General features: G+C 43.1%; 2 protein-coding genes and 1 long non-coding RNA gene across 22 annotated transcripts; all 3 read left to right on the forward strand.

Annotated features, from left to right (window-relative positions):
- LOC110430960 lies at positions 1,266-12,734 on the forward strand. 20 transcript variants are annotated; one of them, XR_002448393.1, is made up of 9 exons: positions 1,298-2,341; positions 2,426-2,511; positions 2,670-2,825; positions 2,996-3,070; positions 3,175-3,230; positions 4,013-4,081; positions 9,587-9,715; positions 11,023-11,118; positions 11,318-11,562. XR_002448393.1 is itself a non-coding variant. In XM_021449251.1 (6 exons), the coding sequence occupies exons 2-6, from the start codon at positions 3,046-3,048 to the stop codon at positions 11,415-11,417; spliced, it is 342 nt and encodes a 113-aa protein (XP_021304926.1). In that variant the 5' UTR covers positions 1,284-2,825; positions 2,996-3,045; the 3' UTR covers positions 11,418-11,562. The 20 variants fall into 20 exon arrangements, 2 of the variants coding, with proteins under 2 accessions (XP_021304926.1, XP_021304927.1); XR_002448395.1 differs by having other exon boundaries at positions 1,301-2,341; positions 4,058-4,081; XR_002448391.1 differs by having other exon boundaries at positions 1,306-2,511; positions 4,058-4,081.
- Positions 14,320-16,380, forward strand: LOC110430735. Its single transcript, XR_002448103.1, has 2 exons — positions 14,320-14,360; positions 16,218-16,380. It is a non-coding gene; the product is annotated as an uncharacterized LOC110430735 (long non-coding RNA).
- Positions 18,885-22,147, forward strand: LOC8058422 (cytochrome b561, DM13 and DOMON domain-containing protein At5g54830). Its single transcript, XM_002437319.2, has one exon. It carries the CDS (start codon positions 19,071-19,073, stop codon positions 21,759-21,761), a length of 2,691 nt encoding a protein of 896 aa, XP_002437364.1. The 5' UTR covers positions 18,885-19,070; the 3' UTR covers positions 21,762-22,147.

Raw genomic sequence — 27,106 nt, forward strand, 5'->3', positions numbered from 1 at the left:
TATGTGTTTGTTGTCAAAAAAAACTTGTCATATGAATCCTAGAAATCCGTACATTAGTGCACGGAGAGAGAACAGCATGTGCAAACATTTATAAGTGCCAAAAAATAATGAACTTAGACATGTCACTACTATATAAACCATTTTTACAATGCTATTTTGACCAACAGTTGTATTAAAATGAACAATGATACATTATCACCGCTGGTTCGTTACAAATCCACAATAAAAATCATCATGTACATCGGTTTATAATAGAGTTTGTGAAAACAATTTTGGCCACTAATTTGCCAGATAGGTTTTTATCGTTGGTTTAAGACACTATAGTATTTTCGTTTGTATTTGACAAATATTGTCTAATTATGGATTAACTAGACTCAAAATATTCGTCTCGTAAATTACAGTATTCAATTAGTTATTTTTTACGCAAGATTCGATGTGATGGAGAATTTAAAATTTTTTGCAAAATTTATAAAGAACTAAACAAGACCTTAAGTAATCACAAACCCAGCCAATTCTCACCCCTTCACACACACACTCTCCCCTACCCATGTGCACTCCCAGGCCAATTCTCACCCTCTCTCTTGTCCACTCCTTTAGCAGCCTCTTGAATCTGTTCTTAACGAGACAAACGATGCGGCACGATAGCTCGGATATACCCTCTCCTGGCATGATGATGGCGAGGGGCCACCCCTCCTCTAGACAGCGAGGGTGAGGACGAAGACGACAACCGTGTCTAGGATAGAGTTTTTTTTTAAAAGAAAAATTAGCTTTTTATCATCATCAGATTATAAACCAACGATGACGATGATGAACATTATTTTCACCGTTTACTTTTTTTTTTGTCATCAAGGAGTAAAGTCCGCGGTGATAAAGTCATTAGGCTGTCTCGAACAGGAGACCTATGAGACAATTCAAATTCAAAATGGGTCTTTCGTATAGGTCATCAACGAATCTTTTAAACCTAATTACTACATGATTGGACAATATTTGTCAAATAAAAATAAAAGTGCTACAGTGTTAAAATCCAAAAACTTTTTAGATCGGGCCTTAAAATGCTCTCTTGGACCAATGGTGATGAGTTTTTGAAAAGTCCGATGTTGACGAGTTACAGTCGGCTTACAGCACCGAGCCACTGATCGAGAACAACGACATGACCGTGGCCGCCGTGCAAGCAAACCAACGGCCGAAACGTCACCGGCTCAGGTCGAGAGGACGATGCCCCTGCCCCCCTCGCCGTCCTTGAATTGGAGCACTGGCTGGCGGCCGGCTTTCTGTGCTCGGGGGGATGGATGGATGCTGTTACTGCTCCTCTGGCAGCTCAGATTGATTAGCACGCCGTCCACTGCATGCCCCAAAGCACTGCTCAGATTGATCCCAGTCAGCGACAGCGTGCTTAATAAATAATAATCTCGGCGTCGGAGCGGCCTCACCCCCACTTGAAGCTCATCAGCGTAGTATTAAGCCCAGGTACAATACACAACCCCCGTCCCATCAGGCTGGCAGGCAGGCAGGCCATCACCCCACACCCACACCCACTCTCTCCGTTTCTAGCTTCCTCCTCCTGCTCCAAGTACGGCCGCCGCCGGCCGGTCACCGGATCCAAGAAGAACGGCCGATGGATGGAGGATTCGGTGACGAACTGCATGCTCCATGTTTTGATTGTGTGTGTTTATTGCTCGTACGTACTGTATACTGTATTAAGTTGCAGCGGCCGATTCGATTAGGCCCTGAAGAGATTGACAGAAGAGAGCGAGCACCCGGCGCGGCGGCCGGCATGGAGCGCATGCCGTCCCCGCCGCGTGCTCGCTTCTCTTTCTGTCAGCCTCTCTCTCGTCCTGGGCCGACGCCGCCGAGGCCGGCCGGGGCCGTGTGTGTGCTGCTGGGTGACTCTAGGCTAGCCACCTAGCTTGCTCTGATCTGGAGCTGCTGCAGCAGCAGCTGCTGTCTTCCTGCTAGTGGCTACTGGTGCTAGTGGGGCGGCAGACGCCACCACCGAGGCTGGAAGCAAGCCACGGGCTCCCCTAGCGCGGTGGAAACTGTGCCACGCAGTCGTCGCGCGCAGAGAGATGCACGACACGCATGCTGCGAGGGGACGACGGCTTTTGCAGGCACCAAGGACATGTCACTTCATTATCTTCTATAGATTTCCCATATTTTTTTGCTCTCAAATTGATTCCTTTCAGTCAGGCTGTCGGGGGGCTATTACCGAGGAAGAGGATGAGGTCGACCATGGAGAGGATGAGCCAAGAGTAGTAGTAGTAGTACAAGTACTTGCTGTGGTAGGTTTAGCAGTACACGGCCGAAAAAACCACTTCTCAGCAAGGAGCAAGAGCTTGCTGTGGTAGGTTTTGTGGTACACTGAAAAATGATTGGTACTAGAGTTTTATTTGCCGTTTATTTTCTGCTTGCATGCTCCCGATGCAAGATTTTCTTCGCTCTCCGGTCTTCCTGCCTCACCTCACCTCACCTTGGGAGCTGAATCAGGACATGCCGACAGTACACTGCGGCACTGTAAGGATTTAACAGAACAAACACCGCATCATTTCTCTCTCCCTCCCTCTCTCTCTCTCTCCTTTTTCTTTCGCATGGTGCGCAGCAGCTCATCTTTGGACACTGTTTCTGCTCTTGCTTGCTCGGCCTGTTCTTGGTCTTGAGTTCTTGCTTGCTAGGTCCTCCTGCGGCGGCGGCCATGGCGATCCAGGTGGTGGTTGAGCCGCCGGTGCTGATAAGCTCCTGTTGGCTCAAAAATGGAGCGGGGAGGGCACCATGTGATGACCCAAATTTGGCAAAGACCCTGCACTTGCCAGATCTGGTTTGCATCTAAGGTAGGACTGAGTACCTTCTTCTTCTTCTTGTCTCTCTCTACACACAGTCCACACATTTAATTTGCTCTTCTCATTCATGGTTTTGGCTGCCCCCCCTTCTGCATGAATTTTCATCTCCTCTCTCTACTACTCATATCGTATCCTCGTCTCTCTTCCTCGACCTCTCTCAGTACACGTACAAAGGGGTAGAGAGAACACCGTACGTTACTGCTCGTTACTGATGAAGAGGGTTGTTGTTGTTGTTGGTAAGAGCCACTGCCCTTTTGTTTCATTGGTTTCATGGATTCAATCGTGAGTGACTCTTGTGATGTTGCTGCTTTCATCTTCAATCCGTCTTCTTCTTTCCCAGGATTTGGGCGTCATGAATTAATGGGGAACATCATTTGCAAAGTTTACTTGACCAAGGTATGCATGCACACAGACCTTTTTCTTTCTACTAGTTAATTAACTGAGATCTGATGCTATATCTGAGGATATATAAAGTTCCCGGTTCAATATAAATCAATAGATTATTGTAGCTTGTTATGAATTTGGATGGACGAAGTTATATTGGAGATTTGGATGTTGATTTGTTGCAATATTTCGCTTTAAAGTTCACATGTTACCCAAAAAATGGCTCGAAGTTAAGTTATTTGACTGGAAAAAGACCATTTCATGAGATAAGAAAATTTGTTAGCATCTGTCTGAGTACACAGAATGGAGTGCCTGCTTTTCAAGTACTGTCATCTGAGGCTTCCTCTTTCGTTAATAAAATGAGCTGTAGAATGAATATACAGTTTGGTTGGTCTTATTTTCGCTAACCACCGTGTCTTATGAAATTGAGGTAATTCTAGCATGTAACAAAGATTTACAACGACAACCTACTCTCATCTGAGGCTTCTTTTGTTAATAAAATGAGGTGCTGTCTTTCTCCACTAAAGTGTATGGAACTGGTTGTCTTAGAATATTAAGAACTGGATTTTAGACCATGCAAGCTAATTTCGTATCGAATAGTTCTATTTTTTCTCCATGGGATGCTAGTTTTTCGTCCATTATAATTTATTAAAAAGAGAAGTAGGAAAGAAAGATTAGAAACGAAAAAGTACTATTGTATCCATACATGCACTCTTACACTTCATTATTTTTTTATAAATGTACTCTTAAATCACTTTATGATTTACATTTTTTCTTATTTTTGTCCATGGTAGTATATAAGATGCTGCTTGTTTCACATGCATGTATCCGCAAACCAGGAACATATGATGACCAATAGAACTGTAAGTAAAATAGCATGCAGTTGCATATACTGATATATTTTTGTGTCTAAAATTTGCCTTTTATGATTGCACGAATAGAAACTTGTTCATCTTGCTTCTATTGCTGTAGTTTAGCCTACTGACTGAAGTGCGCTAATCCAAATATATACATATACATGTTGGAAAAGAATCATAACTCAAAAGATTAAATTTGTGATGTGGTATGGCACCAATTATGTCTTGAATTGACCATGAATATGTAAGATGAGAGCACACGCCTGCTAAAATGTCAAAACAGAAGGGTCCGAATGTAGCTTAGCCTAACTGTGAGTAGCATCATACAAACATGACTCACAATACCTTTATATGAGTGGTAATAAGGCATGTGTTCTATTACTTGAATCACCAACTTGAGTAATGCTCAACTCTAATATACATTTATATTATATTAGTTATTCATAAAATTATCTAGAACATCGTCATACTAATTACTCTGATGTCTTTGTGTCAAGAATGGTTGAAGAAGCAATAGTGGATTTTACCATGAGTTTTTGCTTCCTCTTGTGTACTCTTTCCCATCATTTATTGATTAACGCTCAATAAGCTGAAAACTTTGAAAGAATTGGTTGTGTGTGCAGTCTCAAAGGAAGAACTGTTTGTTTTTTTTTCTAAAAAAAACTATTTACATTGTTGCTTCATAATGACTCATGCATGCATGATTGAATATGAACCTGAACCTTGGTTTTAATCTGCCATAAGCAAGTTCATTCCTCGCATTCATGTGCTGGCTATATTTGTATTCATTTGATATACTATAATGTAAATAAAATATATGTTCCTTGCACAAAAGGAGGGATTAAGGATGTATCCTAGTTGTGCAGAGCAGTAGATCATGAGCAAGGAACCCCAGCGATACATACAAGGATTGTCATGATTTGGAAAGGGTAATTTAGGTGAGGAGTAGATCAGACTAGTGGTGACAAACTAGCTGCTGCTACAGAAGACTTGGTGCTTCACCCGATTATTTCTTAACTTGACCCAATTTTATTAGACCAATTATTAAGTTAGTTGATGCATGGCTGTGTTGTGGCACAGTCGGTCTTCTATAGCTTTATTGCATGAGTCCAATTTAAAATTCACTTTGTAGCAAAACTGATGACTATAATTAATGTAGCTGAGCTGTTCCATCCTACAAACTGATTGTGGTAGGCCACTACTGCATCATTTCTTGGTTCGACCACCATTAGAGTTGCTATAAGCTATGGAGCCAACTGTAGTACTCCCTCAGGGCCGTGCCGGCAAAAATTAAGGTGCTGTTCTAAACTAAAATAGGCTCAATTCGTCTAGAAAAAATAAAACAATAATCATATATAATATTATATAACACCAACTTATAGCACTGAGTAATTAAGAATATTTTCTATATAAGGCATAAATTATAGACCTATCTTAATAAAGAATTAGGCTACTTGTTGGTTTCTAGCCTCCAAGTACTAATTATCTCAATTTTTTATGGATTCATGACACTATAATATATAGTTTGGCACTTGCTAACACACCTTCCAGTGTCCATCAACGCTTTATATTTTGCACTTTAACGCTTTATATTTTGCACTTTAATATTAGCAATTGAGTACTGGACTCGAGATTCCTTAGCTACCTTACCAAGATGTGACTCGGCAAGCTAAGTTAGATCAGGACACGGAGTAGTCAGACTGACAACGGCTTAGATGAAACTATATGGTGCCAAATATGAAGAAATAATGTAGCAATTTTTATTGTTGGCAAGCATTTATTATGAACTCTACGTAGAAAAGTCAGCACAAAATATTTAATATTAATTATGATGAGCTATAGTTTTGAGGCCCCTAAAAATTTGGGGCCCTATACCATTGTACAGCCTGTGCACGACCCTGTACTCCCTCTGTCCACAAAAGAATGTAATTTTCGCATTTTGAGGAGTCAAACAATCTAAACTTTGAGTAAAATTATATAAAAATGTACTATCATTCGTGAAACAAAATAAGTACCATGAGATTAGTTATAGAATATATTTTTATAATAAATTTATTAGAGACATAAGTACTGATACTATTTACTATAAACTTGGTCAAACTTGAGCTAGTTTGATCAGCATGTTCTCCATAATTGTATTCTTTTGTGGACGGAGGGAGTAGTTTTATTACGTGTAGTCCTAAATATCTACCATTGCCAACTTCTCTAGTATAAATCTGCCAAGCATTGCTCACAAATTGTGGTCACACCATAACCACTACAAGGGTATCAAGGTGTTGGCAAACACCAAGAGTAACATATGTGGATCACTCACTAATCAATCTAAGATCATCACCTTGCATCCAAATTGGAAGGGTACAAATTCCGCACTTGTAGCTTCGATAGGATTTCTTATAATTTGGATCTGCTATTTTGGTATCAATCTGTTAGGTCGCAAATTGGGGGAATTCGTGCCTACTCGGCATTTCACGAGTTATGAAAGTACAAGAAAGGATACTAAATCTAGTCGTTAATTGAATTCAGAATAGAAAGATTCAGAATAATGAGAATTATTCCTAGAGTAGCACTAATCAATTACTAAGTGACAAGAGCTCAAATATATATATAGCAACACTCGCATTGGCCCTATCAATCTTTAAATTGGTCGGATCTAAGCATATATATATATAGTCTCAAAAAGATCAGTCGTCATTGGAGTAATAAATTTTGAACACACCATATCATCCGTTGTCTCATCAGAAAATGGGTGGCATCCTTTTCAATGGTCACAAATTTGATCACTAGGTCCCATCAAAACTTACATGTTCGGCTGGCTGGTACACAACGCTATTACGGCTGATATATAATGTTTGCTACAGTGCTTTGTGTCTCAGCATTGCGGGAGCAATAGCCGTAGCAGTTGGCTTCAATTTCTACCATCTTATGCCTAACAAAGAATATCCACAAGTAGACATATATGTTGTAGCCTTTACCCAAGAGTGTTTCATGGTATCCCAAAGTATTGGCAGTTGAATGATTTCACAAGGGTGATAAATGGGAGAGAAGATATCTATGGGTTGCGAGGATCCTCTAGCGTAGGCTTCATGACACTTATTCCTGACTTAGATTACTTGTGTGGGCATTTATTTCTACCCATTTCGGGGCATAACCAATTCTCCTATTGACGGATGAAAAGGGGATGAAAGCAAAATTGACATCTCACAATGATGAATATTAGTCATAACTTTGATTTTATACACCAGATATGTACTCAAATTACTGCTCTAACTTGCATGTGATAAGCAAGAGGAACAAAAATTAAACAAGGTGCATAGCTTTATCGAATGCAATTTGTTTTTTTTAAAAAAAAAGTTTAACAAATTAAATAAAGATAGTCAAATCTACATATTAGGGAATTGTTTGTGTGCTCCTAGGCAGCAATACCTAGCTAGGCTTAGGATTGGTGCCTGTCACGACATAATCCAATCATCCCTATGGAAGCCAAAGGAGGTCCACTCTAGTGAAGCTTTATCCCCGTCGCCCAACTTATAAGATGGACGACATCTCTGGCTCCTCTCCTTGAGACTTCTTTCTCCACTCACACCCTAAACTACTTTTTATGTGGACAATGTGGTTCTTCTTCTCTTCTCTTCTTCTCCCCTAAATGGTGAAATGGTGCTCCTTTTATTGGGGGTTAAGGTGATACCTAGCTAGTCCGTTTGTAAGCTAACCTGTGATGCCTCTAGCTAGCTGGACAAGTATGGCACTAACCAATACTTGTTAGGTGGACAGTTGCTCATGGATTTAGGGCAGTTGGAGATGAGTGTGGACACTACAGATCTTCTCTTTGTGTTGATTGCTAAGGTGGTTAATCGGCTAGTGTGCTAGTAAGTCGAAGGATGATGTCATAGAGGCGGATAGCTAGTCACTGCTTTTGTGTTGGTTGATCATCATTGGTTAGCGAATATGTTTGAATTGTAACCTCTATGCAAATGAATTAGATGAATATAATTAACCGAGCACACATTCCACTTTTAGCTTTCCCTAAGAGTATTCCTAAGTTTATATTGATAAGAACATCTATTTTCTAGGTCCTAGGTTTTACTATTGGTAAAAGCTTTGGGCGAGCTATATGTTTTTTCCTAGTATGAGTGAAAAGGAAGGGACACAAATGTAGGGTGAGAATAATCTAGAGTTTCTACCAAGGATAAAATCAGTCCCCTAGGCTAAAAGCTCATTGCATAGCAAAGATCTACTCGAACTATATAATTCATGTCAATGACACCACGAGGGGCGAAGGTACACTGCTTAGGGGGGGGGGGGGGGATGGAAAACAGGGAGTTCGATTAAAATTTCACCATATATGCATACCCTATGAAACTTGTCTATGCATTCACAAGGCAAGTGCACCCCCTTTTAATTTGCTTTAGCTTCACCACTAGGCACCACCAACAGGCAGCATGCATGACAGCTATGTCCCACAACTTTGTGCCCCCATGAGTTTCGTCTTTCCTTAATCATTTTGTGCTGTTGTTTTGGTTCTGGTGCAGCAGCTACCAGCTGGTTCATTTCATGCATGTTGTTACAAATATAAATTTTGTTAGTTATCTGGTTTGGTTGTTTGAGGTTTGAATTTTCTCTTGCATATGATGATTAGCAAAAGATTTCCTGCATACTGGAAAGTTGTGGAAATTGTTAAATTCAATAGATATCGATTTCATGTAGTTATTTGAGGTGAATATACCAGACAGTATACATTGCTATTTTCTGTGCCACACTCAAAAGAGGGAGCTCTGTAGTCTGTATCCTCTGTTTGCTTGGCAAGGTCAGATAGCATATCCATATTTATGATCTGGTATGTTTTACACAGTGTACCATCATCTTTATCAATGTCCATACCTCCTCAGCTTTTCCTGGGGAAATTACATTAATTTTGTAGATTCCTTGTATGTGACTCTGTCATTCCCAACGTCCTCACTAACGTGAATAATCTTTGCAAAGCGAAGGGAGTATCCAAACATCCACTGATGTGCATCTTAAGTTTTAACTTGAGCATTGAGGCAATTGCATTATTTTTGTTTATGTATTATTATGCAAAAGAATATCCCCAGTTGCCAGTTTGCTGGAAATGGAAACGAGATAGGGAAATCCATCCATCAATATTATGTCACCATTCAAATAGAGTGAAACAAACAGAAGATCTGTTAGTCCTATGTATTTTCTTCGTAACAGTTGAATTTTGTTCTCTAGAGAAATCAGGTGCATGTAAAGTAAGGACAATTAGGTCTAAGCTTTACATTATCTTCTACATGAACAAAAATAGGAACATACAATTATCCTTGCATTGTTGTCACTGGCATTAGAGACTAAGAATTTGGTTTGGCAATATGAACAGTTATCCTCTTCATCCTGTAGGCCCATCAAAACGCCTATTATTATGTGGGCTTCAGTAACAAAATACTGTTATTGGATTTTAGCGTAAGAAATGCTCTGATCTGTTCCCCACTCTGATAACCTCTGAAAAAATGACAGGTGGGGGGCTTTATCAAAGCAAATACATAAGCAGATTTATTCAGTGAGAAAACCTGGATTTTTTTTCCTAAAAAGTTTGTTGGGCCACAAGAGAAGTTCACTTTCAAAGATATGTAGTGATTCGAAAAGGTATGTGATAAAATCTAGTTACATCTCTGTGAAGTTGCTCTGTCCTCTTTTGAAATTCTATGCTAAAGCTTAAACTCATCATCAATTGGCAACACATTATTTTTGTAACATCCTGACCTTTTAAAAGTTAAAATTGATGTGCGGACCAAATTTTCACCTTTTGAACCATAAGTCGTATGGATGATCAGTGATGATGGTTGTGTAGAGCGCGCTGAAATGAATCAGTTTAACTACCAACATGTATGGTTTGGATGGTGCCAACCAAATCTGGGCCATTAAAGGGGTACTGTTCACGCTACAGTAAAAGACTAAGCCTGCTGTTTCCTGTTCGCCACTTCTGTCCGCCACACCTATTCACGCCGCCTCCCGATTCTGTGCATAGTGCCCCTCTGTGCCTCTGTTCCATGTGCATAATTTGTTTTCCCCCATAATGTCTTAAAATCTAGGATACCTTCTATTTGAAGGCGGAGGGAGTAGTTACCAAGTCCTAATTAAACAGTTATAGATTGGTTTGGTTGTTTCGATTGGTTGTCAAATTTTGTTACTGGTAGTCTGTAAATAATTGTTGGTGCTGAATTTCAACAGTGCTGAAACAAAAATTGTAGGTCTCATTTTTATCTTTCCCACGGTGCTGGTTTCACTCGAATTCGACTCAGTCTATGAGTAATAGTTAAAACAGTGCTGCTGTTCGGTTAGGAAGAATTTTCAGTGCAGAGAAATATTTTCAGTTATTTTTTACCAAGTCAGATCCATAGTTCGACATAGCAACCTAAATGAAAGATGTTTTTTTTCGATCGGGTGTTTAACCCGTTTTTCATTAAGAGGAAGTAGGCTAAGTGCCCAAGTTACACAAGCAATCCACGGCGGTGGCGAGGAGCCATCGTTAGTGAATCACAACAGCCCTAACTAGCAGAGTTCTATGTAGATGTCCCAAGTCACAACAGCAACCTAAATGAAAGATGTCAGAAGTTCTATGTAGATGTCCGAGAAGTATTTATGTGATGTGATTGGTTAAGTAGATTAAAATATATGGCAGAAACAAGCCAAATTTTCAGAAACCATGAGGATTGCTATTTAGGGTTTTAATGAAGGATTTATTCTGGTATTTATTAAATAGAGTTCTGATCATTGTGGTAGTTTAAGATACTGTTGCTTCACGAGTTTGGGAAGTACCGGATTCTCTTTGTAATTAAGGCAAGTGCTGTGCATGATGAACTTGTGCAATGGCAGGTTTCCTTGACTGTGTTTATTAAAGCTCTCAGAATATGTTATTCAATATTGATGTTCTTGGTATATTCATGTATCAGGATAACAGGATTGAAGTTCCAAGTTGTTCCTTTACATTCCATTCATGTTCCGGTGGATCTAGATGTGCAATTTGGTTCTTATTCATGTTGCTGTGAGTAAGTGTTAACCCTACTTGCTAGGCTTTATCGTTAATAAATGCTAACTTGCTAAGGATGTATTTAGGTGTTATCCATTTCAGACGAAAATTACTGCTCCATTGATGATTTTATTCGACCTTTGTTACGATTCACATGTATTTTCTCTTCTGGTTCCGATTGTACTTGCTGAGGTGCTTTGTGTTTATTTGGTTTTTAGGTACCTATGCATGGGGCGTGGGAGTACAACATTCATCTTGAGCACACGCAATCATGTTCTTAGGTTGCTAAAATCCAGTTTTTACATTGTAATGATTTAAATTTTGTTGCTTTAACTATCCTTTGGTAAAGACGATCTTGCAAAGGGTTTTGTCGATATATTCTGGTTCTTGGGATGAGCAGTGATGCTTACATTCTAGTTCATTTGATATTACTATGTTCATCTTATGCATTTCTTGTTTTGGACGTCTAATTTACAAAGGAAACTCTGTCAGATTTCAGTAAATACCTATCTTTGTAGATTGTTTGGAGTTGCATGGTAGCCTCCAGTTTAGCAAATAACTGGGGTGTTACAATTTTGGTCTACTAATTTGGTGCTTCTTTGATATTATCTTCTGCACAGGATCCTTCCAACTAATTCACTACTAAAGAGTAGCAGCGATTCAGCGACCTTGTGAACCGCTCAATTAAGTTAATCCATGTCATAGTAAATAACATGGACGTCGATGCAACAGCAATAATGAAACACCTAAAAATTTGCTCATTTTAAAATAGGTGAAAAATGGTTTAATTATGAATTTCTGTGCTCATGAAACATAGGAAAATAATATTTTCATTTAAATAAAATTAATTATAGGACTTAGCAACTTGTTGTGCATTCATGCTTTTACATTAATTTTTGTTGACATGAGTGATTTGTCTAAAGCTCAAAAAAAAATATTTCAAAAGTGATTTTAAAATGGTTTGGAAAATAACTTTGGAATAAAGGAAAGGAAATTAGAATGTATATAAAAAAAAGAAAAAAAAAAAAGGGGGAGACAGCTCCCTGGATCTGGCTCGAAGCCCAGCTCCTCTTCTTTCCCCCTCCCCCTCGGCCCAAGCCAGCAGCTGCAGCAGCCAGCCCAGCTCCTCGGCCTTCAAGCGCAGCCGGCCTCGGGAAAGCCGCGGCCCAGCCCCGCGCCTTTCCCTTCTCTCCCTGGCAACCTGACCCTGTCTTTTCTTTCACTGACACCCGGACCCACACGACAGTGTCCCATCTCCCCTTTCCTTCTTCCTCCCCAAGCCGTATGCGAGTTGGACATCCAGAAGGAGAGTCCGCACCCCCTCTTCTCCGATCTTTGCGGGATTTTCCGTGTGGGAGATTTACTTCGCCCTTTTTAAGCCCCGTGAATCTCCCTATTCCTTTCTTTTTCCATCTAATCGACTCCATAGTTGCTCGGCTCCAGTTTGGATCTCGCCGGCAAGCCGGACTTCATCCGCTGCCGAGGTCCTCGCTCGGTGGTGCCCCAGGGCCTTTCGAAACCACACGCCGAGCATCGCCACTAGGTAAAGAAGTCGCCAAGCTTTTCTCCATGCCCCCTAACGCTCTCCTGGATGTTCACGGTCTTACCGAACTCATGCAGGAGCTTCCTGTCCGCCGAATCACGACGCCGGCCGTCCTCGAGCCTTGCGCGCCCCTCGTTTCCCCCAGGGTGAGTTGCCCTTGCTTCCCTCTTGCCTCCCATGCTTTTAGTTTCTCGAACCGTGCCCGGAATCGCTCAAACGCCGAACTCCGGCGACCTCCGAGCTCCTGGCCATGGCGCGCCGCCGTGAGGAGCACCGCCGGCGGCCGACTCCCTCCTCCCTCTCTCGTTCATCTAATCTGTGCCATCAATTTCTAATCCTATGGATCACAGCGGCTGATACCTCTTCGGCTGGCTATTTTGTTAAAGAGCCCTCCCTGTTTTTGCTATTTGAACCCGCGGTCCAAAGCGTATACGTGGAATGCGTTTTCTTGTTTTGAAAGCGTAAACCATCACGGCTTAGCTCAGAATATGTTTTCTTGTATTTACAAAACTGCCACTGAATTTGTTTTAGCCATAAAATATTTATGTTAATTCCGTTTTGACCCATTCAAATCACGTTGGATTCGTTTTAATGAACTCTACATGTTAGTAAAATGGTTTTCTCAGTTTGAAACTTTTTATTTTCGTGACCCTAATTAATTAATTACTTTTCTATATAAAATCTTAGAAAATTCATAACTTCTCCGTTTCAACTCCGATTTTCGCGATCTTTACGTCTATGAACTCGTAGCGATGCGTAGAATCATTTTATAAACTTTTCATACTGTTTTTCTATGATTGGTGTACTGTTCTAATTGTAGTTTGTTTGTTTCGTGTATGTTTTCTTCAATTGTTTGTGTAATCGATGATCGTGATTAGACGGTGAGCGGTTTTTGGTGATCAAGATCAAAGCTTTGGACAATAAGTAAAGACCAGCAGAACCAAAAGGATTAGCAAGAGCATTTGGATCAAGGCAAGTATAGCATTTGGTTTTATTTCTGTGACCATGATCGTGTGGCTAGATTAATGTTAAGTAATAAACGATAAAAATGACTTTTTAGCAACTTGATGATTTATCTGTACGTGATCACCCGGGACAACAGTGCAACCATGAGGGCTATAATGGCTCTGGCTTTAGTTAAGTATGAGTAACTTTTCTAGCTCTTTAGCGGTTACCCGTTGTGGCGCGATTGGGGAATAGCAGACCGTGGATTCCTACGGGTGAATCACACGGACTGACTAATGAAACCAAGCGGCCCTAACTTGTTAGACGAACCTTTGAAAGACTTCATAGTGATCTCTGCCGACCTTCCTTGGAAGTGGGTTAAGAGATTAGCTACCTCGGGCGAAAGGGTAAATCATGACTCATGTGTAAAGATGTGCAACCTCTGCAGAGGGTTAAAAGCTAGTATACTAGCCGAGCTCACGGTCAGGAGCGGCCTTGGGGACATCTACATTAAGGGTGATGATTCTTGTGTGTTAAATATGCTCATTGTTTATTGTTTAATGCTCTACATTATTTATGTCACATTGATCATGAGATTGTGGGAGCTATACAATCTAGTTGCTATACTTGTGGAGTTCGACATGGACTCACTCTTGCAATTTCCCCCAAACATCAGGAGGGGTGTTAGGCTTGTGATCAACCAGTCAGTTGGATCCTATAGAGTGAAGTTAATACCCGAAGTTTGGAGTATCTTCCATTGTTTGCTGCCTAAGGTTATCTCTGATTTATTATGTACGTTATATAATTTATGCATTGTCTTTTGATATTACCCCTCATTTGTAGCTATATGTGAGATTTGATTCCTAAGACTCACATATGGTGTATATCTGGTTTTGTCCTTAAAATCGGGTATTACAAAATAACAAGAGGAGAAAAATAGAACTTCTTGCGAAGCCCTGCAAGCATAGGTTGAAGCTAGCATTCTGAACTTGCAATAATGGTTTCAACTGGGAAGTTGTAGACATTATTGTCAAGTACTGGAACTTCGGTTTTGGTCATTTTTTAATCTGACGTCGTTTAAAAATTTTAAATTTCAAAATTTTAAATATGAGAAACTCAAACCTAAATTTCCATGGATAAATATTTCAAACAAAAAGGGTGTAAACTAAAATTTTGTATAGCTCTTCAAGACTATAACTTTAAGTTTTGTTATTTCTCCATTCGGGTTATTCAAAAAATTTGAATTTTGATATGTGAGGAATTCAAACTAAATTTTTGGACCATAGATTTTTTTTCAAATGAAAAATTTTCAACTGCAATTTTCTAGATATTTTTGAGATCTATGACTTTCTAGTTAAATGAATTGAAGAATGTTAGAACTTCAATCAGAATTTGGGGGATTTAAACTGATTTCAAATGAAAAAGTTTTTAACTATAAAACTATAGATTTTTTCATCAAAATTTGTCTTCGTCCGATTTTGTTTGAAAAAAAAAATTACTATATTGTATCTATTTTTATAGACGACTCTATAATAGGGGCGAAGCCAGTATTCAAATATAGCGGACTCTACTAAAAAAAATGCCCCTGTGGTAGTGAGAGCTGTGCGATTTACTGAAAGCGATTTTTGTCAAATTAGAGATCTGGTGAGACATAGGTCCGAGGTGAGATGCAAGCCCTTGTTTGTCTCTAATAAAGTCTAAACTCCTACAAATAGGCTTAGCCTTGTGGGTTTACCGGTCTGCGGACAAGCCAAACTAGCATTCCTACTTGACGTGTAAACAATATCCTGTTTAGATGTTTTTAAAATTCTAAAAGTTTACAAGATTCTCCGTCACATCAAATCTTGTGGTGCATGCATAAAGCATTAAATATAGATAAAAATAACTAATTACACAGTTTGTCTGTAATTCGCGAGATGAATCTTTTGAGCCTAGTTAGATTATGATTGAATAATATTTACCAAATACAAACAAAAACGCTACATTGTCTAATAAAAAAATAGATCTAAACAGGCCCTAATAATATTTGGAGCTTGTTTGGTTAGTATCTTGAGAACTGCCCAATTTTGATACATTGGTTTGGCCCCTGGTCAGGTCACTTTTTTAGGATTGCGTCTTTGGAGCATACCGCAGATGGCCTGCTAGCTGTTTGGGCTGCGGCCCTTGTTTGGAATCCGTGCTGGTCATCTTTGGCCTTGTTTAGTTCCTTATAAATTTTGTAAATTTTTTTAGATCACATCGAATCTTGCAGCATATGTATGGAGCATTAAATATATATTAAAAATAACTAATTGCATAATTTACCTATAATTTATGAGATGAATCTTTTAAGCCTAGTTAGTCAATGATCAGACAATATTTGTCAAATACAAACGAAAGTGGTACAGTGTCTATTTTGCAAAAAAAAAGCAACTAAACAAGACCTTTGTTCCGTCTTTTCCGCTAAAAAAACAGAATCAAATTTGTTCGGTCTTTGGCAAAAATGGAACGATCGGCCGATCGTTAATTGTTAGACAAGAAATGCATGTTAAGTCAGATGGATCCTCTCGCACCAATGATTATGGTGTAGTTGTGTCATAACCACAAAACTCTGTAATGCGTTGATGATCTCTCCTTTCTTACTCCGTCAGGTTGCCAAATGAGTCTGGTGGCTTTGTATTTTGGAGGCATGGATTGCTCTTCGGAAAAAAAGGAAATCAACAAATGGTGCTGAACTTGGTTATCGGAAACCTTGGTCTCGATTCTTGTTTCTCAAGCTGATTTGGCACATTCTGGTGGTGAAATTTGCTAGCATGAGCTTTGCCATTAATCTTTTGTTTCAGCCAAAGGAGTTTGGTGTTTTTTTCGCGAATAGGGCTGCCCCCGTGTTTCATTAAGACGAAAGGAGTTTTGAAATTACAAAAGCTGTTAGGTCCACTAGCTTCACTCGTTTACGAGTGGCAAGCGATCAAATTAGCATAATCAACAACCTAGAGAAACAGAAAAGTACTATACGGCACTTGTTTGCGCGACACTGGCGTTGTCAAAGAACGCCCAGACCGTAGCTAAGGGGATGAAGCCGGCCTCAATCCAATGGCTTCCTTCATCGTGGATGCGCTTTGCGATGGTCATCACCGTGGACGCTTCATTTTGGAAGATCCTCGCGTTCCGTTCTTTCCAAACTTCCATGAGACAAGCAGGACCAAGGCGTCAAAACCTTGCCTCTTTTCCGAATCAAGCAACAGCCTCTTCTGCAGCCACCAAGCAGCGACGTCTTCATCGCCGAGGGTATCCATAAGCTGGTGTAGGCCAACTGGTACTAGAACCCTAAACCAAACCTCCCTGGTGACCACACACCCCGCCAACAGATGTGAAACCGTTTCGGATGCCTGGCTGCAGAGGGCGCAACCATCATCGTCTTGCAGACCGTGGCGCTTGCGGCGATCACTCGTCCAAAGCCTGTTGTGCAAACCCAACCAAAAGAAGAACTTCACCTTAGGTGGCGCCCTGACACGCCAAAGCTCTTTAGCGCCATACAGCTCCGTCGAGCCCACGAAGAAAGCTCGGTAAGTGGATGACACTGAGAACTTTTCATCCGGCGGCCACTTCCAGACGAAACGGACCGCTTGTAGGGGGTCCAGAACGATGTCGCAGGCAAGCGCCCAAGTTCTAAGTTAGTCACACAGCACTTGCACTGTTGTTGCACCAAAGATATCCCTAACCCATCTTATGTTGAGAACAGCACCTCACTGACCGTGCGTCCTCTACCGGCCCTTCAGGTAACCTGAAAAAGCGCCGGAGCAAAGCAGCGCAGGGGGGCCAAAGGAGTTTGGTGTTCTCTGGATCCGCCCAACCAAGAGTCCAAAGTCACACAATTTTGCTTCATCCCTGTCCTAGATTGACTATTACGGAGTCACTTTCAGGATGGTTACCGACTGAACCATGAAATGTCGTTATAAGATCAGTTGCGACTAGCTATTTCCAGCCTTTTTGGAGATACGTCACATCCAAGTCCTGGAGAGTGCTGCGCAGTTTCCGTCAGGTCCAATCCAACAATCTAATGCCTAGAGAACATTGTTGTCAAAACCCAAACCAAAAAAAAAAAAAAAAAAAAAACTAGAGAACGCTAGTTCGATCTACACTTGTACTGTTAGCACCGGTGTAGTAAACGTACTGAGGATATACTCATCACTATCCGTAAAGCACAAATATGATATAAAAAAACTCATTTGTTGGATCTATATGAGGAAAAACTATTGATACGGGCAGCCTAGAGCCAATATGGCCATGGCCCTAGGCATAGGGAAAAATACTAAAGTATTTCTTTTGTTTTTTCTAGCTAAATCTATATATTACTATTACTTTTGTTCATTAGCATGTGATCCGATGTTGGTGATTCACAGTATTGGCCCTAGTCGTGAAAGTTCTCCAGCTCCGCCACTGGATACGGGATGAAAAAACATATAAATCAATGACTGATAATTTAAGCGGATAGAGATCATAAAATATATATGTGCGTATTATGCTAGAATATGATCAGAGCGGAAAAAAATGTGCAGTACAAATAACTTTTATTACATTGTAGCCCATATGCGGGAGTATGGGTTTATAGACTAATTTTAGTAACCTACCATACTAAGCCATTTAATCTTGGGTCGAACTCCATCTGTCTAAAAATAAATTAATTTTAAAAGTTGTCTTAAATCAAACCAATTTAAGTTTGACTAAATTTATACTTCCTTCATTCTAAATTATAAGACATTTTTTTTAATTAGATGTATATCGAAATACATAGTAAAAGCTATGTACTCCTTCCTATTTGTATCAAGAAGAGCCAAACATCTTATAATTTTGAATAGAGTGCGTAAAATATCAAAATATCTTATAATTTAAAATAGATAAAATAAAAATACTAATATTTATAGCACTAAGTTAGTATAGCTAGATGTATCATGAAATGCAATTTCATAATATATTTATTTGGTGTTACAAGTTTAGTTTTTCTCTTATAAAATTAATTGAACTTAATATAGTTTGACTTTAAGTGACTTTAAAAATTGATTTATTTTAAGATAGAGGGAGTATAATTTTTAATTTGTGAGTAGGTTACACAACCCTTCACTTTAGAACCTAGTTGGGAGTTGTAAAATCGCACCCCTTGGGCCTAGGCCGGACCATTTTTGTTCCGAGAAAAGAATGGTGTCAACCACGGCACATGCTCCGTGACACAAGTCACCACTCATCAGTCATCACCCACAAAAAAAGATGATGGGTCCCACCATGCACCAACAGAAAACAACCGCGCACGGAACAAAATCGAACCCGCTCGGAAGGACGGAGGCGCTTGCTTTCCTTCCCTGTCCTCCCTCACCCCGACCCCGACCCCGACCCCGACGATCTCGCCGCCGCCTGCGCGCCGCGTGATCGTCCCCGCCGATGCCCCGGCCCCACCTCGCCACCCTATTTCCCTGACCGCGCGCCCACGCCGACCGCGCCGCGCGGCCATGGCGCCCGCGGCCCTCCGCCTCCTCCTCGCCATCCTCTGCCTCGCCTCGCGTCTCGCCGCCAGGGCGGCTGCGGCGGGGTGCGGATCGAACACGAGCCTAGCGGGGTACAAGGCGGACCTGCGCATGTCGCAGCACCAGCTCCGCGGCCGCGTGGAGGTGCTCGACGGCTGCTCGTTCCGCGTCGCCGCGCTCGACCTCCTCCCGGGCTCCACCTCCGCGCGGTGGTGGCGCGCGGACGGGACCGACCTCGACGCCCTGTCGCGCGGCGAGCCCGCGGCCGCCGAGCCGCTGGACCGCACCTTCCGGTCCGAGTCCCTCGTGTTCCGCCTCCTCCCGGGCCTCTCCTGGCCGCACGTCCCCGTCCTCGCGGCTTTCGACCCCGTCACTTCCTCCCTCTTCGGCTTCGTGCGCCTCTCCGGCGGCGGCAACGCCTCCGATTCATCCTCCTCGTCCGCGGCGGCGGCGGCGGCGGCACCCACCATGCTCGACTCCTGCGCCCAGCTCTCCCGGCGCTTCCGCGTGCGGTGGACGCTCCACGAGGCGAACAATTCCATCGACATCGCCCTCGAAGCGGCGGTCGGATCAGAGTACTACATGGCGTTCGGGTGGGCGAAGCCCGGCGCGGCCAAGCCGTCCGTGATCGGCGCCGACCTCGCCGTCGCCGGCTTCACCGAGGACGGCCTCCCCTTCGCCGAGGACTACTACGTCACCAAGTACAGCGAGTGCCTGCTGCGCAAGGACGGCCTCGTCGAGGGCGTCTGCCCGGACACGATCTACGACCGCGACAACACCACGGGGCTCGTCAACAACACGCGGCTGGTCTACGGCCACCGCCGCGACGGCGTCTCCTTCGTGCGCTTCTCGCGCCCGCTGGTGTCCGAGGACAAGAGGTACGACGTCTCCGTGGACGGCACCAGGAACATGACGGTGGTCTGGGCGATCGGGCTGCTGCGGCCGCCGGACTCGCTCCGGCCGTACTACCTGCCGCTGATGAGTCGCCGCAGCGGGTCTCCGGGGACGCCGTTCACCTTCGCCAAGCTCAACTTGTCGGACCACGCGAGCAACGGGTGCGTCGGGCCGCTGGACGCTGAGGACAAGGAGGATCAGGCGAGGATCACGACGGAGCGCAACACGCCGCTGGCTGTGACGATTGGACCGGCGCTGCATTACCCCAATCCGCCCAACCCCGACAAGGTGCTCTACATCAACAAGAAGGAGGCGCCTCTGCTCAAGGTGGAGCGCGGCGTGCCGGTCACCTTCTCCATCGAGGCCGGGCACGACGCGCCACTCTACATCACGTCTGACCCCGTCGGAGGCAATGCCACTTTCAGGAACGCGTCAGAGATCATCTACGCCGGTGGACCCAAGGCAGAGGGCGTGCCGGCTACACCAACAGAGCTCGTCTGGCTGCCTGATCGGAACACGCCGGACCTAGTGTACTACCAATCCTTGTACGATCCCAAGATGGGCTGGAAAATTCAGGTCGTCGATGGAGGCCTCAGCGACATGTACAACAACAGCGTGCTACTGGATGATCAGCAGGTGACATTCTTCTGGACTCTCTCTGGTGACTCCATTAACATTGCTGCGCGGGGTGAGAAGAAGAGTGGATACCTTGCAATTGGATTCGGTAGCGCAATGGTCAATAGCTATGCTTATGTCGGGTGGGTCGATGGCAATGGCAAGGGGCATGTCAAATCTTACTGGATCGACGGGAAGGACGGGATGAGTGTGCATGAAACACATGAAAATGTTACGCACAAGCGATGCCGATCGGAAAATGGTGCGGTCGTATTTGAGTTCACCCGTCCATTGGCACCTTCATGCAGTGGAAAGGTGGAGTGCAAGAACATAATCGATCCGACGACTCCTCTGAAGGTCATCTGGGCCATGGGTGCTCAGTGGTCACCGGGCCCCTTAAGTTTGAAGAACATGCACTCGGACACAAGCAATCGTCCTATCAGGATTCTTCTGCTGAGCGGCTTGGCTGAAGCAGTGGAGGATCTCCGCCCGGTGCTTGCTGTTCATGGGTTTATGATGTTTGTGGCATGGGCTATTCTGCTGCCAGGGGGAATCATGGCTGCGAGATACCTGAGACATCTGAAAGGCGAGCTCTGGTTCCAGGCTCACACCTATCTGCAGTACTCAAGCATAGCTGTCATGTTCTTGGGTGTTCTGTTCGCAGTCGCTGAGCTCCGAGGATTTTCTTTTAAATCCAGACATGCTCGAATGGGCGCAGTAGCATTGACATTTGCATCTATGCAGCCAATAAATGCCTATCTTCGACCGCATAGAACAGAGAATGGAGAATCTCTGCCTGGAAACAGAGTGGCTTGGGAATATCTGCATGTTCTGACCGGGAGATCTGCTGCGCTCGCTGGTATCGTGGCGCTCTTTACTGGCTTGCAGCATCTTGGGCACAGATATGGCAGTAAGACCATCAAGGGACTTACATGTGGGCTAATCTTATGGGTTGTAAGCGTTATTTTGGTAACCGCTTACCTTGAGTATATGGCGATTAAGCGAAGAACGGCAGGTGCTGATGGTCCTTCAGGAAAATGGGTGCTTGGCAGCACTGAGGAAGATGATACAGTCGATCTATTGCAATCTGACAGGGTAGTCAGTAAAATGGAGTTTAATTCGTCACCTGAACCACTGGAAGTACAGCTTGAGCCACTTAACAGATGAGACAATTTTCAGCATACATATGGACATAAAAGTATTTTAACTAAAATTCTTTATAGATAGAACGAGCGGCATATACATCTCAGGATAAAAGAAGTTTCAGTTTCACATTTTTTTTTTGTTGATAATATAAAAGGAGGATTGCTGAGAATCCCATCTTTGACTTGCTCGAGAGGTATTATCATGCCACATGGTATAGGAGAATATAGGTTTTTCTTTTGTCTTTTGGAGCTTAGGTCCTCATCTTTAATCTCCTAACTTCTTATAGCAACAATGTATGTATATCTGTACAATTTTGGTAATAGTTATTATAACTGAAAAGAGGATACAATTTTTTCTTTAAATATCAAGTGACTCTGAAGCATTTTCACATATGCTACTATCTGGCATTATTTGTTTGTGATATGTTGTGTGTATATATATATATATATACATTATATGGCTTGGAACTAGAAACAACCGCCCAACGAAATCACAGTGCTCCTTCATTTTGTAAAATCAGCTATCCACATTTTATCTGTAGGCTACTGTTATCCATTGTGCTAATTTTTTGCCTTCTTAATATTAAAACCAGTGGCCATCTGATGCAATGGGGCATGTTTGGTACCAATTGAAAGGGGTCCAATGTTGGGTTGATCTGCATCTTGGTATACCTATGTACTGATTCCATGATATGTCTTGCCAAATTACCAGAAATACATTTACTTCTTAACCACATATTCGTACCCACCTTTTATCGGCAAAAAAAACAGATTTCTTTTTCGCTGTTGTGACGCTGTTGTGACACGCAGGCGAAAGTAGTTGCCCACTTGTCTTCTACTAACGTGCTGCAGTTTGTTGACCCTGGAAATCATCCACAACAACCATTGAGTTGGCTCTCATCTGCTCCAAGCAAAAAAGAGCAGGTACGCTACTTAGTACTTACTATTCCCCTTTTTCTGTTTTTTTATTAAATACCCCTTTTGCTGTTATGTTCCTATTATATTGGATTCGATGATATCGACCTCAACCTGCATGTTAGGTGTATATTGTTTCTGTTAGGTGTTGCCACTCAGTCAGATGTGGATCACTTGTTGGTTGGCTTGCCACCATGTTAAGAAACTAGGTTAGGTGATGTCTGGTGAAGGTGCAAAATCAGCAGCTTGCTACACTACATGAGTTCCTTTGTTCTTAAGAATCTCTGGCCTTGTCTTTGCCGTGAAGCCTAGTGGCCAACATGTAGTATGTTAGGCATTGACCTGCCGTGGTGGTGGTGTTTGGGTCTCTACTCTCTGGACTGTCGATTGCATTAGAGAAACAAATTAAAGCCCAAGCTTAGCCCTGGAAGGACTGGACCATGTAGAGACTATCCTCTGATGGGCTTCCAGTGCTTGAACAATACTGTGTATGTCAGAGCCTGGAATCAGTAGCAACAATACAGTTCAATCTGAAATCACCTGTAGCCAGGGAAACTGTACATGTATGTCCTTGGAGCTAGTAAAATGGTCCTAAACAAAAAGACAGACGGTATTTTTAGTCATTATAAAAGGCAATCAGGGTTGGGGTAAGGCGACTCTGAATCTTAGGATATACTTCATTAATTGGTAAATGTGAACTGATATATGAACTAAAAGGTGCATATGATCTTTGTCTAGGAAAATTATTTGCTTTTAGTTCACTTTTAGTCTATGTATCTAATAAATAGCACTGCACTAAACTTGAGTCACCTATGTTTTCCAAAAAAAAACAAACACAAAAAAAAACTTTAGTCCAAGTATACTCCACCAAAAAAATTAGTTCTTGGTGATCTAAACAGGCTCTTAGTTTTGCCTCTGCATCCTGGACTGTGGCAAAATAGTTAACCTGCCCCAGATCTTGTTATTAGACGGGACCCATTCCTAGCACTTTTGACCTAGCCACGCTTTCTACTGATCCTGGGTTTTGGTGACGAAAGGGACCTGCATTTCAGTTTGTCTCATAGTGGAATCATCATCTCGTCGTCTACCATGATTGCTGAGTGCCTAAGTCCACTCCGGCCTACTGCCTAATTTGATGGAGAAAAGTCTTTCATTGTCATTGGAAAGTATCCCTTCATTGCCATTCAAAATTATGTACTCTCTTCATCCCAAATTGTAAGTCATTCCAACAATCTTGGAGAATCAAAACATTTTCACGTTTGACCAAAATTATAGAAAAAAAATACTAATATTTGTAACGTAAAGTGAGTATACTATAAAAATACAATTAAGAAAGAATCTAATGTATCACTTAGTTAGTACCATAATAATTATTATTTTATAATATAAATTTGGTCAAACTTAGAAAAGTTTGACTCTCCAAGATTCTTGGAATGACTTACAATTTGGGATGAAGGGAGTATTCACTTCATTGCCATTCATATAGATCTTTTCCTCCCTCCATTGTGTTAGAAGGATTGGTCCAGCACGTTTGTAGGGGTTACGGTTGTAGAGTTGTACAGTGTATATGGAATATGTGTTAGTTGAGATATATTAGGAATATCAAGATGTAATTCCATGTTTTGTGTAACCTGCCACGATGGGGGTTGTTCCCATCTATATAACACGCAACCGAGGATCCCTAGGGGTAACCTCGTTAACCCTAATTTTTACATGGTGCCAGAGCCATAATCCTACCGGACTATCGTGATGTCTACCTCTTCCTCTCCTGCGCCGCCAGCCGCCTTCTTCCCATCACCTTCCTGCCCACCAACGAAAAGCTCAGCGGAGCAAACTTCCCTTCATGGCGTGCGCAGGTCCTCTCTGCGCTGCACGGATCGCAGCTTGCAAGCTTCATTCACCCGACGACCGAGGCACCGTCTCAGTCTCTTCCATCGGAGAAAGAGAAAGAATATTCGAAGGAGCCACCAAAGCCGAATCCTGAGTTTAAGGCGTGGATGGCGAAGGATCTGATGGTCTTGAACTATCTGTTCTCCAACATGTCCAAGGAAATTCTTGGACAGATGAACAACGAAGTCACCGCGGCGGGCGCGTGGGCAGCCATCGAGAAGCTGTTCGCCTCACAATCGCGTGCGCGTGTGATTTCCACAAGGATGGCCCTTGCCATTGCTAGCAAGGGTGCGTCCTCTATTGCCGAGTACTATGGCAAGATGAAGGGCCTTGCGGACCAGATGGCATCCGCAGGCCGGAAGCTGGAAGACGAGAAACTTGTGTCTTTCATCCTCACTGGACTCGACGCAGACTATGATCCAGTGGTGACCGCGGTCACCGCCCATGTCGAGCCGATCTCCGTCGCAGAGCTTTACGCTCAGCTTGTCAGCCACGAACAACGCATGGAGATACATGGCGGCGGCGGCGGGCATCAATCTTCTGCCAATCTGGCATCCAAAGGAGGGCGTCACAACAATGGTGGATACCATGGTGGCGGAGGAAGGAACAATGGCGCTCGTGATGGATACAACAACCGCAACAACAACTACAACAACAACCGTGGCGGTGGAGGCCGCGGCGGTGGAGGCAGACGTGTCCCGTTTCAACCGGGCATGTTCTATCAGATCTGCACCAAGGAAGGCCACTCTGCCTTCGACTGCTTCAAGAGGCACGATGCCTCCTACACGCCACCGCAGAAGTCGACGTCCGCAGCTACCTCGTCCCACTACGGTGTAGACTCCAACTGGTACATGGACAACGGGGCGACGAACCACATCACCAGTGACCTGGACAAGCTCATTGTTCGCGACAAATACCATGGTGGTGATCAAGTGCACACAGCTAATGGTTCAGGTATGAGAATCAGCCATGTTGGTCATGGCATCTTGCACTCCCCAAGTACAAATCTTTCGCTTAAGAATATTCTACATGTTTCTAGTGCCAACAAAAACCTTCTTTCTGTAAATCGGTTTACCCGTGACAATGAAGTCTTCCTTGAGTTTCATCCAAATTATTTTGTTGTTAAGGAACAGTCAACGAGGAAACCGATCCTCGAAGGCCGATGTGAAAACGGTCTTTATCCCGTGCGGTCGCCAAATAAAGAAGCTCTTGGAGTCGTCAAGCCCCCCGTGTCCCTATGGCACCACCGCCTAGGTCACCCTGCTGCCGCCATAGTTCAACAAGTTGTCCATCGTCATCAGCTTCCAGTTGCTCAAGAGTCTCCAAATAAAAGTGTGTGTGACGCCTCTTAGCAAGGCAAAAGCCACCAGCTACCTTACTCAAGATCGCCCACAATCTCCGCTAGTGCTTTTGATCTTGTTTTTAGTGATGTATGGGGTCCAGCTCCCACCTCTGTTGGCCGAAACAATTACTATGTGTCTTTTATTGATGATCACACCAAATTTGTCTGGATCTATTTGTTGAAGAGAAAATCTGAAGTTTTTCAGTGTTTTAAAGATTTCCAAACTCTTGTTGAAAGGCAATTTGATAAAAAGATTAGATCAATACAAACCGACTGGGGTGGTGAATACCAAGCTCTTACCTCTTTCTTTCAACATGCTGGAATCACGCACCATGTGTCTTGCCCTCACACTCACCAGCAAAATGGCGCCGCTGAAAGAAAACATAGACACATTGTACAGGTCGGTCTCACCCTTCTTGCACACGCCACTATGCCTCTCAAATTTTGGGATGAAGCTTTCCTAACTGCTGTCTTTTTGATTAATCGGCTACCATCAAGGGTAATCAACAATGAGACACCCTTCTATCGTCTTTACGACAAAGATCCAGAGTACTTGTCTCTTCGCATCTTCGGGTGCGCCTGCTGGCCACATCTTCGTCCCTACAACACCACTAAACTATCTTTCCGCTCCAAACAATGTGTGTTTTTAGGATATAGTAATCAACACAAAGGTTTTAAGTGCCTTGATCCCAAAGAAGGACGTGTCTACATTTCCAGGGATGTTACATTTGATGAACATATGTTTCCTTTTGCATCGCTCCATCCCAACGCCGATGCACGCCTTCGTGCCGACCTTGCTCTCCTACCAGATATTCTTCTTAATTCAAATAGTAATGGGGATGCACAAATGTCTGACCTTGGGCTGTTTTCATTACCTGCTAACAGCTCTACTGTGTCTGCTGGAGATGAAGTTTTTGCAGGACAAAACAATGGAGAACTGGTGCCCTCATGCAGCACAAACCGGGGTCATTTCATGTGCCCCCCCGGTCGGAGACAGCACGACACTCGAGGTGGATTCTCATGGCGCAGGATCAGGTCCTGGTGGTGCATCAGCCTCGGGATCTGGCCTTGTCGCCTCACCCACACCGTCTCCCACTGGCCATGGATCTTCTGCGGCTGAACCTGGTGCTCATGTCCCAGCCACACAACCAATGCTGTCACAGCCTGATCCGACGGGCGCTGGCGCAGCAGCTTTCCCAGCTGGATCCGATGTCTCGTTT

Source organism: Sorghum bicolor, chromosome 10, assembly GCF_000003195.3.
Source record: "Sorghum bicolor cultivar BTx623 chromosome 10, Sorghum_bicolor_NCBIv3, whole genome shotgun sequence".
NCBI lineage: Eukaryota > Viridiplantae > Streptophyta > Magnoliopsida > Poales > Poaceae > Sorghum > Sorghum bicolor.